This window comes from Caretta caretta, chromosome 8 (genome assembly GCF_965140235.1).
Source record: "Caretta caretta isolate rCarCar2 chromosome 8, rCarCar1.hap1, whole genome shotgun sequence".
NCBI classification, from domain to species: domain Eukaryota; kingdom Metazoa; phylum Chordata; order Testudines; family Cheloniidae; genus Caretta; species Caretta caretta.
In genome coordinates, this window is record NC_134213.1 from 16184615 (window position 1) to 16201319 (window position 16705).

A 16705-nucleotide genomic window follows, 5' to 3' on the forward strand; every position below is an offset into this window, starting at 1 on the left:
AACCTCATTAATAACATGTTGTGAAGAGCTGTTCACCTCCACAAGGCAGTGACTAGACTGTGGAGATGCACCTCTTTATTCACTAAACCAACTCTTGCCTTATATATATCCCATCATGCAAACCAAAATTTCTAGCTGTAGGGTAATAGCAGTAGAAACTCCTACAAAACATCAGTGCCACTCTATGATGTACCACTAGAGGGTGCTAAAGTATGGTGAATGTTCTCTCGTCCTCCCTCCTCTTTCCCCCCGCCCCAAAAAGGAGGGTGCATAAAGGGAACTGATGATCAGGAGTTCCAAGGCTGTTCATTCACGTAGTATGCTGCTGACCATGCCATTGAGAGATCCTAAAACATCTCTGCTCTTTATGAAAACTAGTTATTTATTTGGTTCAGTCAAACTTCTGGGACTATGTTCTCTTGGTTGGGGGCGGCAAACCCATACTCTGAACTCTTAAAAATTGAGTTAGTTGGTAATGGATGAACATTAAAAGTGAAGTAGCTCTCAGTATTTTAGGAAAGGGCTAGTGTCTCAGCGTTTATTTCCAGTGCTTTCATGCTCTTCACATACATAGTGTAACTAAATTGTCATGAGTCATTCTCGTAGTCTGAGTTAAAAGGGGATGCAGGCTTTCGTGGCTCAGAACGCACAGAGGATCAGATATTAAATCTAAGTTTGTCTGCTGTTCATAAAGATTTGGGGGGAAACCCTGATTGAAGCCAACAGGAAAAGATAAACACTCATTTCACTTGCAACAACTTGTGTGAAGTTTAAATTACCTCCAAACAAGAGTGGGCAGGCAAAAGTCAGTATGTGGAAGTGGGGCTATTCCAATGACCAACATACATGTGACTGCGATGAAACACAAACAATGGAACATCTGTTATTCTGCTGGCTCCTGGAGGAACATGTACTGTGAAAGATCTTGGCAGGGCTACACATGTGCCCAACACTGGAAAAACCTGTGATCTGTGGTGGAAGGACATGAGAAGAAGACAGCCTAAAAATATGAAGAGGCATTTAATAGATGCATAGATACCAAGGCCAGAGAGGACCACTGTGAGCAGCTAGTCTGAGCTCCTCTATAGCACATGCCATACAACTTCCCCAAAATAATTCCTAGAACAGATCTTTTAGAAAAACATCCAGTATTGATTTAAAAATTGTCAGTGATTGAGAATCCAATTGTAAATTGTTCCAATAGTTTGTTTAATCGCACTGTTAAATTTTTACACCTTATCTGCAGTCTGAATTTGTCTAGCTTCAGGTTCCAGCCATTTTGACCTATTGCTTTCCCTTTGCTTTCTCAGTGGCTTTCCTCTTCAACTGGATTGGATTTTTCTTGTCCTTCTGTCTGACCACTTCAGCTGCAGGACGATATGGGGCCATTTCGGGGTTTGGTCTGTCTCTCATTAAGTGGATCCTGATTGTCAGGGTAAGTTAGTGCAAAAAAAAAAAAAAAAGGGGGGGGGGGAGCCCAGACAAACATAAAGCCTCTGTGTATTTGCTACATTACTTAATAAGTGGCTCATCTCAGTTCATAATTAAATAGCTTTTTTGTCTGGCAAAACTTACACCCGCAAAAACCTGAGTTACTGGGCTTTGTACTGTGCACTAAGCAGGGGTTTTTGGAAGGGGAAGAATCCTGTCCTTTCCCACCCCACGAGTAGGGGTACAGTGCATCTGTGGCTAGGGCCCCAACCCACATGCGTAGCTGCTGCCACTCCACACGCACTGTTGGCACCACTCAGTCTGACATTTCAGCTTCCACAAAGACCTCTGCTCTCTGACTTGTTCAGTGCGGTGTGGAGCTGACCTCCTCAGCATACAGGGGATATAAGGCCTCTCTGCATGGCTGCTCCCCTCAGGCAACCCACAGTAGGGCTAAATGGAAGGCATAGAGGGCTTTGTGCTGACTCGTCTTGCCAAGAGTGAAATTTGCCCTAAATCCTTCAGCAGTTCTTTTTTGAAGATTGGCCTGTTTGTTTCCCTGACCATCACAAAAGTTCCTTGGGGACTGTTTTGATTCAGGTGTAATTTTTAAATGACCCTTTCTGCTTGCTTTATTCTCATCTGACACAGTAAACTCGCTTGCTGAGGCACATCTAGGAGTGTGCTTTGGGAATGGGGTCTGTGACAGATTGTCTAGAGGTTGAACAGAGCTGGTAACGTGACACTGCTCTGGTATGGTGTAATGGCCCTTGTTGTTGTGATAAATAAGAATAATGTGCCAGAGGAGCGCTGTATTTTTTATAAGTGTCTCTTTCTTATTAGGTAAAGCAGCTTGTGTAATATATAGGTGTCCGTTAAGCAATATTTGTTTAAAAGAATACCACCTACCCCAGATGTTTTATTCTTGAAGTAAAAAAAAAAATCCTCTTTGTGAAAATAAAGCCGGTGAAGAAAGCAAAGGCTTTTAATGGGGAAAGGAATGAAAAATTATAAAGCTATATCTTTGTGAAAATGTCAAACCAATTTCTGTCCAAGCAAACATGTTGTGTGTGCAGCCTGTGACTAGAAGAATTGCAGGCAGATGTGCAAGGGAAACCAATAAAAAAAATTGGCTCTGAAGACCAAAAGCAAAGGGATTCAGAGTTAAGGTCATCACTTTATCCTTAATCCTTTTGTGCCAGGACTCAGATCCTGCAAATATGACATCTAGTGAGATAACTGTCCCCATTGTACAGTGCTTAGGTACTACAGGCGTCTCATACAGAAGACCTAAGTGCCATTTCCTGAGATAAGAAATGAAGTGAGAGAGACTGGCAGCCTTAACTGTGAATTTGATTTCAACCTTAGTATCTAGTTTTTCTAACTTATCCGTCTTCTGATTTAAACTTTAAAAAAAAACGAAAAATCAAGTTAATAATCTACCACTGACAACATAATGAAATTTGATTCTATAATTATATCAGCACCAAGGTCACTTTTCATTTAATAGGAAGCAGTTTTCCCAGTAACAGATTTTCAAGTCCGAGAATTTCTCATACCCACAAGAGCTTAACTTCAGCTTCACTGCTGTTTTGTTACATCATCCAACCTTGAACTGTAGTTAGCAGGGGTTACTACTGCAAGCCTGGCCTTTCGCTTCCAAAATTGGCAGAGGCTGTTAGGCAGCAGGGGGGTGAGGGAGAATGGGAAGAGCTGTCATTCAGCAGTGTCTTCCTACTAGCTGATCTCAGGAGAAGTATTGGTGAGTGTTGAACAGTCTCTTGTATATGTCTCCTTGGTCACAGTGGAGCAGTTTGGGGTTTGTGAGGAACAGCTGTACATTACCCCATTCCCTCAGATCAGTGTATACCTCTTACTTTTTAGCAATTAGGATTTGTAACTTGTGCTTATCTCACAGTAAGGCTATGTCTGTGCTTAAGGCCGTATGTCGAGTACACATACCACATGCTTCCCTAGCACAGGTATAAATTTAGCAGTGTAGACGGTGAGGCACTGCTTAGGCAAGAAGAGTAAAGACACACCAGAACCTTAAGGTATATACCCTGTATGGCCTTCTATGCTCCCAAGAAATGCCTCCCTTGCCTATACTGCTATTTTAAGCAGTGTAGTATCCCACTGCCAGAGCTTTTCACTGTCCCGTGTGGCTTCACACTACAGTGTGGATGCAGCCTGCTTTTCACTGTGGCTTGTGGATACACACATTTTACATGCTGCCTCCAGTGTAGACAAGGCCATAGAGGGCACCGTCTGGCTACCATTGACATCAGTGGGAGCAGGATTGGGCCCAGAAAGTACTAAGTGTTATAATTTCTGTTTTCTTTTTTAGTTCTCAACCTATTTCCCTGGTTACTTTGATGGTCAGTACTGGCTCTGGTGGGTTTTCCTTGTATTAGGTAAGTCCTTACAATATTTGAAGTTATGCCAAAAGTGACTTTTAGAGACAAATGTTGTTGTTTTCATTACTAGATGCTTAAAGGTATAAGGCCAAAATGTTATCTTTTTAAAATGATTTTATTCTGGTAGTGAAATGTCTTTGAAATTTGTGTGTATATTTAAATTCCTCTACTGTCATCAAAAAATTAAGGAATAAAAGCATACACATCCTCTCACCAAAAAAGAGTAAGAAAATCAGAGAGCAGCACTTCCTCACACTGACAGTAGCTGCTAGGAGTTGAGTCACTAGACTATGGCACTCAAGTTTTTAAAATGCAAGTAGACTGTGATTTGTTCTAAATCCTATACTGAGTCTTAGTCGCTCTTGGGACCATCATGAGGACTGGTGGGCCCTTTGAGAAATTAAGTATCAAAAAATATGTAGATCAACTTTGCTGCACCAAAACACCAGTTATATGGATGCCAAGTGATACTTAACTTTGTAGTATCAATCTGAAATGCATGTCACTGTTCCAAATATGCCTCCTGGAGTTGTAGCCAGCTGATACTCAGCAATTCTGTTCTTTGACTCTGTGGCTAATATTTAGCTTTAAATCTATCTATGTGGAAGAATAAAAGTGATAGTACAGTGAAACTGGTACAAAAGACCACCTTTCTAAGGCAACCTGTTGCCTGAAAAGACCACCCCAAAGTCTCCCCAGACATATTTAGTACAATTCTGCTGCATCTTTTTGCAGCTGACTTTTGTTTTGGCTTGGCTTGGCTTGGCTTTTGTTTTGACCCAGAGTCTTGCCTAGGACACATTTTTACCTAATTCAAGAATCTTGCATGCTCTGAGTTTCTTGTACTGTACTAGGTAAAGGATTTCTGCCATCTAGCAGTGACTTAATTTGTTGCACACAAAGGAGGTAAAAGAATATTATTTAGTACTTAAGTAGCATTTTCCATCTGATGCTCTCAAAAACTGGAAGTATTGATGAACTAAGCCTCCTGCAGTGAAAGGAGAAAAAATAATTGTAATAACATCAGAAATGTGTAGTGTGGAATCAGAAACCTTATTATTGTTTGTCATATTGGGAAAATGAGTAATATTTTTTTATATATATTTTTCCCTTCAATCTTCTACTGCAATCTACCTCAAAAGTAATTCAATTCATAAACTTGCTGGGTCTGTTCTTTCAATGGTGCATATGGTAAATAAGATAAATCTCTTGTATCACGGTTTTCAGCTTTCGTTTCAAAGACTTTGTTCTGGAGCTTGATCCTGCAAACTCCTACTCAAGCGAGAGAACCCATCAAAAGTGGTGTATTTGGGGACTGGGCTTTTAATTCGTAATATTTTAATAAAATGCTTTTATTTTCTATAAGGTTAAATATAGAAAAAAGTATCACAACCAAATATATATTAGTAATAATAATCTCTTTTCTATAACACTCTTAATCCAGAGATCTCGAATCATATGTATAAGGTAGATAGATATAAAATACATATAAACACACAAAATAAGCAGCAACATGACAGACAATAAGGTTTCTGGTTCCACAATGTACACTTCTAATGTTACTACAATTATTTTTTCTCCTTTCACTGCAGGAGGCTTAGTTCATCAATACTTCCACAGTTTTTGAGAGCATCAGATGGAAAATGCTACCTAAGTACTAAATAATACTCTTTTACCTCCTTTGTGTGCAACAAATTAAGTCACCGCTAGGTGGCAGAATTTCTTTACCTAATATAGGGGTTCTCAAACTTCATTGCACCGTGACCACCTTCTGACAACAAAAATTACTTCACGACCCCAGGAGAGGGAAATGAAGACTGAGCCTGCCCAAGCCCCACTGCCCGGGGATGAGGGACACACACTAGACATAGCCTGAGCCCCACTGCTCAAGGGCTTCAGCTCCTAGTCAGGGGGCCTGCAACCTGAGCCCTGCTGTCCATGGCTGAAGCCTGCGGGCTTTGGCATCGGCCCTGGACAGTGGGGCTCGAGCTTCAGCTCTGGGCCCCAGCAAGTCTAAGCCAGCCCTGGTGACCCCATTCAAAGGAGGTCGTGGCCCACTTTGGGGTCCCAAACCACAGTTTGAGAATTGCTAACCTAGTATACGCAACTCGGAACATACCAAGATTCTTAAATTAGGTAAAATGTGTCATAGGAAACACTCCAGGAACCAACAAAAATCAACTGCAGAATTGTACTGAATATGTCAGAGAAAATGGTACTGGATCTTTAGTGACATAATCATAAATTTCCAAGAAACATGACTACATTTCATAAAACTATTCCTCATTTATTTGAGTTACTACCTTTTCTAAATTGGTTTGATCACTAAAGCATTCATCCTAATTAGCAATTTAGATTTCTTTAGGTGACTTGCAGATTTGTAGAACTAACTTCTTGGTAATTAGGTTTACCCTTAAGATAAACTTTCTTGTTGTTCATTAATATGGAAATCCAAAACTTTAATATCATAGTTCAGAAACAAGTCTATATTCAGTTAAATGCCACAAGTGCTAAGAATCAGAGGCCTTCTCTGTAAGACATTGTGAGATGGACTGTCCTTTCCTAAGTAGAGAAGAAAACACTGGAAATTATATAGATTCAGTTTCTTAACTGAACAAATGTGTTTTTTTTTCCCCTTAGGCTTTCTGCTGTTTCTCAGAGGATTTATCAATTATGCAAAGGTTCGGAAGATGCCGGATACATTTTCCACTCTCCCCAGGACCAGAGTTCTCTTTATTTACTAAAGGTACATTTTAAACATTTGAGCTTTTTTTTTTTTTTTTGCTGTTTTTTGTTTTTGTTTTACTTTACTGGGCAATTTCTTTAGGCTGGGTCTGCTCTGCTATGATTTCGCAGGCCAAAAGCCAGTGGCTGATATTTTTTTTCCTGGGCTGCCAGCTACTCTACATACTTCTTAGTCCAGCTTCCCTATGACAGCACAGCAGGAATTTAATTTGAAGTATCAAGTATCTGCTCCAGAGTTTGATGAAGGGAATTTTAGATGCTTTAGATTCCAAGATTTGAAATACCAGAACAGGTCCCTATTTCTTGCTACACTTGTGCACCCTGGAGGATGTGATTTTAAGAACTAGTAATGCGCTTGAAACATGTGACATACCTTCAACTTGAGTTAAGGTCACAGACCACGCCTGAGCAGAGGCATATAGCAATGTCTTTGGCTTATGTCCCAGAACCAGCACTTCATCTGGGTTTTCTGTATTACTCAGTCTCTGCCAAGTTCTGGGAGAAACTCTGAAAGCCACTCCCACATGCCTTTAACTAATTGTAGTACCTGAATAATTTTAAGGATTTTTTTTTTTTTTACGTCTAAAATTCACCCACTTTTGGGCTGCACATGAACATGTTGTCTTGTTCTTGTCTTTCGCTGAAATCTTGGTGGGACCTTGATGGAGGCTTAAGTAGTTCAGCTTGTTTAGTGCATTTCCTTCTTACAATAGATTACGGCTAGGATTAACTTTCTTTCTCTTGAGGCAGAAAAAAATCCCTGTAAGTAAGAGGTTGCTTCCTAGATGATGAGTGCAACATGATGCTCTATGAAGCTAGATTTCCCCAGGACAGAGCTGAAGCAGTTGTAACCAGGGTAATAGTAGAAAAACAAAACTTTGAATCAGGTGTCATTAAATTGTTTGGCCTTCAAAACCAAGGCTTTGTTTTCCTGTTCCATTGTCACTAGGCCAGGAACCACACACATTGCAAGTGGTTCTGCTTTATTAAACTGAACCTGAAAATGCTATAAAAAGAAATTGCTGTGTGGTGGGTTGGTTTGCTTGGGTTTTCCCCTTCTTAGGGTTTGTGGTAACCTCTGAACCCCTCTTAAATTCACATTGTTACTAGCTGTACAGCCACTTATTTAATACTTGAATACTAAAGCTATTTCTGGTCCCAGCAACTCATGTTCTGCTCTTCTTCAAGTGACTTGATTTGCTTCTTTCCTGAAAGCAGCTCTTCATTTCTTATAGGAGTTGCTTGGTTCCTGGTCACATAGACCTTGAAGCCTACGTTTTGAAATGCAAGTAGTGATTTTGTGCCTACATTTTTGGGTGCCCAACCTGAGATACATTAAAGGGGCTTGTCTTTCAAAGTGTGGGTCCTCTGCACTTTCTGAATCAGGCCTCTTTAAGATGTCTCAATTGGGGCATCCAGAAACATTAGGCACTATGAAAATTTAGGCCTTGATGTTTCAACATGCCCTAAACTGCACTCTGTTGGACTCTTCAGATAAACCTATAATGTGAAATATTGAAGAGAAGCACCACAAAACACTTCTGGTATCACTATAGCATCCTTGCTCAAATCAGATTTCTCTTTTATATTTTCTGGTGCCAGTGAAGGGAAGCTGCTATTTCACTACCTACTTTCTCACAAGTTAAAAAACTTGATTATATATCTAAAAATGATTTATTATGAAAGTTGGAGGATGTTAGAGGTTAGCATTAAATTACAATTTGTCTTGTTCAAATTGAATGTAATTATATGTGAAGTGTACATTTGACTACAGAGAAGACAAAAAGTTTTATTACTGGATTTTGTGGCCCTAAATGTTGGATTTTCAGGCCTGTGTTAAAGCACATCTGTTTTATGTATTTAGACTTAAAACAAACTATACAAAGAGCTGTAGGTGCCCTGAAAGTCTTATAACAGCATAATAATGATAATCCAGCAACAACAACAGAAATCCTATCTGAATATACACAAACCGCCAGCCAGTAAATCAAAACAACAAAAAAGTTCTTTCTACCCTCTTCACTCTCCCCATAGCTCCAGGAATATACCCCCATCCTTCCCTAAAAATTCTGTCTTAAGGATGAAATAGGGGCTGATTTGTCCATAGCAGTAATACCAAAGACTGACTTGTGTAAGTCAACTATTTGGACTGCATTGCATCCTTCTAAAAACATTACAGCACATATTTGATCAGTTCCCATGCAGCTGCTGTAGCTGCAAATATCTCACTGGGGTTTCTACATCTGCTGTGCCTCTGTGGTCTGTGTAGGTGCTTTGTAGGAACAAAAGACCAGCTCTTCCACTTGTCCATGTGTCGCTTTCTTCTCCTTCTGAGAGAGCTGAAGTAGACATCATCAAAATAAGGCTGTTCAATTGTTTTGCTTTTAAAATGCCCTTAAAGTCTCAGAGAATAAATAGCTGTGAAAAATGCTGACCACTGAAGAAAGGAAAATGTTACTTCTAATTAGCGTTCACTTGCTAGTGCACTCCACCCACATCAGAACACCATTGATGAGAGCCAGACATGCTGAGCATAATAGAGGGGATATTATAAATACACTATTTGTAGTAATATTGAAGGTAGGTGGTGGAAAGAATCTCTACCTATGTATTGGGAACCTTGTGAGGAAGTTAGTGTTGTATTCTCTGCTTCCTTTTCCTTAAAGAACTGTTCCTTTTAGAATTAGGTAATTTAAATTTGGTGATGGAATCCAGCATATCATAACCTTCTCCAAATATGCCTGTACTGATAGACCTTGCGAGGACATGGAATGAGGAGAGGATAAAAGATTCCAAAGCATGGCTCAGGCTTCCAGAAGAGGCCCAAGGCTCATTGCTTGCGAGTGGCTTGTGAACTTGGAGTGGGGATTTTCTGAGAATACTCCTTTTAGTTAACTTGAACTACAAGCCAGTGTGTATCACTTTAAAAAACAAAACAACGAACAGAGTTGTTCTTGAATAAAATCCCATCCACTGTGAGTGAGTGATAGAAGTGCACAGAACACTCTGGAACCTGTCACTGTTAGGACGGTGATTGTTGGTTTTAGTTTTCTGAGGGACTGGGGAGAGGGTGCTTTGTGCAAGTCAAAAGTAGTTAAAAGTAAAATGAACCGGGCTGAAAGCTTGGCATATGCTGTTTAAATACTGTGTTCTAATGGATCACGTTATCTATCACTGCTGGAAATCTTCCTGGTATATGACTGCATGTAGTTGGCAGAGCAAATCAGTAGCCAAGCAGAGAATACAAACTACACTGTAGGTGTACTAGTTTCAGACTTTATCCTTGGTGCAAAAACATCCCAGCCAGAGTAATCGGGAAAGAGAGTTTAGGAGGTTTGGCTTCTCCAATATCCCATATGTTTACTAGAATGTAGCCATATTAAGGGCGCAGAGAAACCAAACCAAACATGGGGTCAAAATCTGCTCTGCCATTATTCAAATGCATGTTAACTCCAATGCCTTGACTGACGTTATTATGGATTTACACCAGGAGAACCAAGATCAGAATCTGGCACGTTCTTTCTTTTTCTGTTGCTTTACGTTCTAAAGGGGTTTGAACTCTTTGAAATTGTCGAATAGGCAGAAAACTACTGTGTAATTGTGCCATCGCTGTAATCTTGTAACTATGCCTCAGATGCATGTCGTATGTCTTCCGACATCCTGCACTCTTTGTGACCTACTTCCTTTTCTTAACCAAAATAACAATCTAACTATAGTTTCAATATTCAATATCCTTCTCTGACAGATGTTTTCTGGCAAATGTCTTCCTGCGTTAGTGAATTCTCCCTCAAGAAGTAACAGGACACCTGCAGGAAGTGAATCAAGACTCTGAACACAAGAAAAAATAATCACCTGCTTTAAAATAAATAAATAAAAGTACTGTTTCTAGGTGTAAAATTTTAATAGTTAATGCAGAATTCTGTAATCATTGACTCATTAGTGGGCTAATGTTTGGAAAAGCTATTGCAGTCAAGTCTGTGATGTACTAATAATGCCTTATATAGTATTTGTAGTATAGCATGAGCTATGCCCCTCTAGCCACTAGGGGGTAGTCTTGCTTTATGTCATTCTCCATCTTAAAAAATTATTCTGGAATCCAGTATTTTAGTGTAAAATAATGTATAATGCTGGCTGTTTTGAAGGGGTTTTCTCAAAAGTTTAGAAGACTGTTTTGTTATGACTACATTTCTGCATATACTTATCTGCTGTTAAATCTAAAACTGTCCTGTCTCTATACCTGAAAGTAAAATCTGTGTGCACAATAGATTGATTATGGCATAATTGGGGGAAAAAGTATTATTCTGAAGGTGGCACCAGTATTGTTTTTTTTTATAGTCTCTTCTAAACCTTGCAGGATATTTTACTTTCATACTGCATACTTTTTGGACTATATAGGGATTTTCGCAATATATGCTGGTAGTGTAAAGCTCAAAGATCACAATGGAACTTTGTATAAAAAAATTTGACCTTGCAAAAAAGAGGTCTTTTTTTTTTTTTGGCTTTGGGACTTTTGAGATGATCCCTAACATACCTGTAATTCTTGCTTTTATAATTTGTGTTAGCAGAAACTATGATGCATTATAAATGTAGATTTAATGTGCACTTTCGTGCTTTCTGCCAAGTGGTAATTCACTTTGGAGTTTTACTATGTTAAAACTGTAAATATAGCAGAACGTTAATAAATGTCACTTATGTAGCAATTTTTGCTGTAGATAAGTGTTTAATTTAGAAAATGAAGTTTATTGGAATCTGGATATCAGCTGCCAATACAGTCTGTTTAATGTCTTGCAAACCAGTGTGGTACAAATGGAACTTTGTTTTCTGTTAGAAGAAAGTTTTCTACACATCTATTTCCTGAAATTCAAGGTCTTTCTTCCTTTATATAAACAGTTTGTCAAGTCCTTCAGGCAACGACCAAATACTAGCTATCCTTCTGGCATTTTCAAAACGAGCGGTTATATGAACAATTTTAAATTGTTTTTGTTAGTCCAGAATGTATAACTTTATCTGTTTGTCAAATGATTTATTCATAGTCTTCATGATTATACAGTTGTGATAAATGGGCAGTTGAATTTACAAAGATCTATGCAGCTTACACAGAGGCTTCCTTTTTAAATAGGAATAAGTGTACACATTTGCAGCAGGGAGAATTAAGTTTACCCTGCAAAGTAATATCTGCAGCATTAGAGAACTCTAATTCACATTTGCCCAAACTTGGTAGATTAGCCTTGTGTTTATTCTCTTGGCATTTGGGCCTTATTTGGTCTTGTATATTCAGAGAACTGGAATATTTTGCATTCCTGTTTCCGTTCATTTGGTGGCCAGAGACTTGTCAGACACCCCTAGTGTTCAATTACATTTAAGACATCAATTCTAGTTTAAGGAATCATTAGTTTTGGTGTATTTATAGGGATGTGGGGGGAATATTCTGTAAAAATGGGTGAATGGTTGGGCTTGAAGCATCTGTTGTTGTTGTTAAATGGAGTTCAGCAGTGGCTTCTCTAAATTCCAAGCTGAAATAATTATTTTGGGGGTTCAGAAGCAAATCTTATGGCAGTTAAACCATTTTATACCACACAGGTGGTGGTGACAGTTGTGTGATAAAGTAAATTTATCACACACCTTTGGCCTCTTCCCTTGCCCATTAGTTCAACACCCTAGGACTCCCAATATTCTAAATTCTTGAGCAAGTTTAAATAGCAGACATTTTTTTTTATATCAACCTGGCATAAAAATATATTTTCCCTTGAATGTAGACTCTCTCTCCCCCCCGGAAAAAAAAAAAAGAATAAAAAAGAAAAAAGCGTAAGTTGGGTATTCACTTCTGCCCCAGTAACAGTTGTAATGTCCAGTATTTCATGCCATGGCCTATGCAGAATACATGGTGGTGAGGCTTTATTGCCATATATTTGGGATGTCATGTATAGTTCACTCTGTAATGCAGCCATCCCAAACTCATGCCTAGAAGAGATTTATGCCACACCACTGTTTTTTCCTGTGTCTTTTTATTTAGATAAAATTGTATTCTGATCAAGTCTCAGGTTCAGTCATGTTAATCTTGCTAACCCTGTACACACAAGTCCCATTAAATGGGAGTAACATGCACAGAAATGCAAGAGGAACAGGTTGTAAGTGTTTGGTGGGGGGAGGGGGTGGCATGTGAAGTAGAGAAAATGCTGCAGAGGTCTATACTTCTTCCTTAGAATGACCCAGTAAGGGTTCACTTTGATCGTATAAAAGATGGGGTAACAGACACCAAAGGAGAATTTACTTCTGGGAATCTAGAGGGTTTAAGCACAGATGAGGAAAGAGATTGACCCTGTAGTGAATTATTTTGGGTTTAAAAATCTCTCAATTTCCATATAAGAAATGTCAAGTTGCTTTGGACCCTTTAGCTAGCTGTGTATGGAATAAGAGATCTAGAAGACTCTGGGCTTGTCTGCATACACCAAATTGTAGCACTTTAACTATCCTGGTATAAAGAGGTACAACCCCCTAATGTGGATGCAGTTATTGTGATACCAAGGTGCTTTATACCGGTATAACTATTCCTGTATGGGAAGAGGAATAAGCTATGCTTCTTCTATGAGCCACCTTTTATATCCGTGTAACTGTCCACACTAGAGGTTGTTACAGCATAGCTATTTCAGTTAAATAAATCACATCTCTAACCAAAATTATTAAAAGATCAGTTATAAGCACCTAGAGGATAATAGGGTGATACATTGCCAACTTGGATTTGTCAAGAACAAATAATGGATTACTGGCCTTGTGGATACGGGCATGTAGTAGACCTGATATATCTTGATTAATGGCTTCTGACACAGTCTTACTTGACATACTCATAAGCAAACTAGGAATATGTGGTCTAGATGAAATTACTATAAAGTGGGTGCACAACTGGTTGAAAAACCATACTCCGAGTATTTGACAATGAACCATTGATAAACTGGGAGGACGTATCAAGTGGGGCCCTGGGGGATCTGTCCTGAGTCCAATATCATTCAATATTTTCATTAATGACTTAGCTAATGAAATGGAGAATATGCTTATAAAAAATGTAGCTGACACCAAGCTGGGAGGGGCTGTAAGCACTTTGGAGGACAGGATTAGCATTCAAAATGACCTTATCAAATTGGAGAATGGATCTGAAATCAACCAGATGAAAGTTAGTAAAGACAAGTGCAAAATACTACACTTAGAAATGAAAAATGAAGTGCACAAGTACAAAATCGGCGGTAGTACTGCAGAAAAGTATCTGGGGGTTATTGTGGATTCAGACTCAATTTGTGATCCACTATGTGATACACTTGCAAAAAAAGGCTAATAACAATCTGGGATGTGTTAACAGGAGTGTGGTAGGTAAGGCACGGGAGGTAGTTATTCTGCTCTACCTTGCACTGGTGAGGTCTCAGCTGGAGTATTGCCCAGTTCCGGGCACCACACTTTAAGAAAGATGTGGACAAATTGGAGACAATCCAGAGGAGATCAAAAAATAAATAAAAAAATCATAGGTCACGTTTCCAAAACCTCTTAGGAAAGGTTAAAAAAACAAAACAAAACTGGGTGTGTTTAATCTTGGGAAAAGAAAATTGATGGAAGACCTGAGAGATCAGGGGTGGGCAAACTTTTTGGCCCAAGGGCCACATCCGGGTGGGGAAATTGCATGAAGGACCATGAATGTAGGGCTGGGGCAGGGGATTGGGGTGTGGGAGGGGGTGCGGTGTGCAGGAAGGGGCTCAGGGTAAGGGGATGGGGCAGAGGAGGGGTGCAGGGTGTACGAGGGGGCTCAGGGCAGGGGGTTGGGATGCAGGTGGGGTGCGGCAGGGGGCTCAGGGCAGGGGGTTGGGGTGCTGGCGGGGTGCGGCAGGGGGTTCAGCACAGGGGGTTGGGGTGCTGGCGAGGTGCAGCAGGGGGTTCAGGGCAGGGGGTTGGGGTGAGGGCTCTGGCCCAGCACTGCTTACCTGCAGTGGCTCCGGGGTGACAGCAGCACTCACTGGGGCCAGGGCAGGCTCCCTGCCTGCCCTGGCCCCGCGCTGCTCCCAGAAGCGGCCGGCACCATGTCCCTGTGGCCCCTGGTGTGTGGGGGTGGGGGGCAGAGGGTTCTGCGCGCTGCCCTCGCTTGCGGGTACCTCCCCTGAAGCGCCCATTCGTCGTGGTTCCCCGTTCCTGGCCAATGGGAGCTGCGGGGACTGGTGCCTGCAGGCGAGGGCAGCGTGCGGAGCCATCTGCCCCCCTCTTTTTCCCCCCATCCCACTCCCCAGGGGACGTGGTGCCGGCCACTTCTGGGAGCGGCGCAGGGTCCGCGGCACCCCCGGGGTGGCAATCCCACGGGTCGGATCCAAAGCCCTGGCAGGCTGGATCTGGACTGAGGGCTGTAGTTTGCCCACCCCTCTGATAGATCTTCAAAGATCTTAAGGACTGTATAAAGAGGACAGTGATCAATTGTTCTTTATGTCCTCTGAAGGTAGGACAAGAAGTAATTGGCTTAATCTGCACCAGGGGACTTTAAGGTTAATATTAGGAAATCTCTCTAACTGTAGGGATAGTGAAACACTGGAATAGGCTTCCAAGGGAGATTGTGGAATCCCATCAGGATTGTCTCTAGACTAGATCAGGGGTAGGCAACCTATGGCACATGTGCCAAAGGCGGCACGCAAGTTGATTTTCAGTGGCACTGACGCTGCCCGGGTCCTGGCCACTGGTCCAGGGGGTTCTGCATTTTAATTTAATATTAAATGAAACTTCTTAAACGTTTTAAAAGCCTTATTTACATACAACAATAGTTTAGTTATATATTAAAGACTTATAGAAAGAGACCTTCTAAAAACGTTAAAATGTATGACTGGCACGCGAAACCTTAAATTAGAGTGAATAAATGAAGACTCGGCACACCACTTCTGAAAGGTTGCTGACTCCTGCTCTAGATATACTTGATCCTGCCTCAACATGGGGGAGAGGGAAGTGGGGGAGATGGGTAGACTAGATGACCTCTTGAGGTCTCTTCAAACCCTATATATCTGATTCCATGAAAATAGCTATACCAGAACAAAAATTGTGTTGACCAGGCCCTCCTCAGAAACAAAGAGTTTATTTTGCCTCTTATTACAAAGAGGTATTGAAATTGATAATTGGAAATCATTTTAAGAACACCTTACTAGAAGGGAAATGAAAGCAGATGTTAAAAAAAAAAGTACATACGCACGCAAACACAAAAAGGAAACTGGTAGTGAATATAAATCAAAAGTTAGGAATTGTAGAAAATTGATAAGGAAAGCCAAGAGATACAAGGAGAAATCCATGACCAGCATGGTTAAGGACAATAAGTGTTTTAAACATTAGGAGCAAAAAGAATCCTCACAATGGTATTGGTCAATTACTAGATGGAGATGTTAGAATCATCAGTAATAAGGCAGAAAAGGCAGAAGTGTTCACAAAATATTTCTGTTCTGTATTTGAGGAAATAACAGATGATATCTCATCATATGGTGGGTTTCAGAGGAACAGCCGTGTTAGTCTGTATTCGCAAAAAGAAAAGGAGTACTTGTGGCACCTTAGAGACTAACCAATTTATTTGAGCATGAGCTTTCGTGAGCTACAGCTCACTTAAGTGAGCTGTAGCTCACGAAAGCTCATGCTCAAATAAATTGGTTAGTCTCTAAGGTGCCACAAGTACTCCTTTTCTTTTTGCATCATATGGTGATAACACTCTTTCCATTCCACTAGTATCTCTGAAGGATGTTAAACAGAAGCTACTAATGTTAGCCATTTTTAAATCAGCAGGTCCAGATAAACATGTATCCAAGATTTTTAAAAAGAGCTGGCTTATGAGCTCGCTGGACTGTTAATGTTGATTTTCAATAAGTCTTGGAGCACTAGGGAAGTTCCAGAAGACTGGAAGAAAACTAATGTGTCAGTTTATTAAAAGGGTAGACAGGATGACCCAGGTAATTATAGGCCTGTCAGCCTGACATCAATCCCAGGCAAGATAATGGCTAATATGGGACTTGATAAAGAACTAAAGGAGGGTAATGTAATTAATGCAAATCAGCGTAGGTTTAAGGGAAATAGATCCTGTCAAACTAATGTGATATATATATATATATATATTT

The 16705-nt window shown here is 40.3% G+C and overlaps 1 protein-coding gene across 1 annotated transcript in view; it reads left to right on the forward strand.

The window, feature by feature from the left end:
• NDFIP1 (Nedd4 family interacting protein 1) overlaps positions 1–11293 on the forward strand; it is a 34696-nt gene extending 23403 nt beyond the window's left edge. Inside the window, exons 5-8 of the mRNA XM_048861613.2 lie at positions 1311–1435; positions 3779–3845; positions 6489–6594; positions 10339–11293. Of these exons, the coding sequence (XP_048717570.1) occupies positions 1311–1435; positions 3779–3845; positions 6489–6592 (296 nt within the window). The 3' untranslated portion in view covers positions 6593–6594; positions 10339–11293. The remainder of the gene's footprint in view (positions 1–1310; positions 1436–3778; positions 3846–6488; positions 6595–10338) is intronic.
• The last annotated feature ends 5412 nt before the right edge of the window (positions 11294–16705 follow it).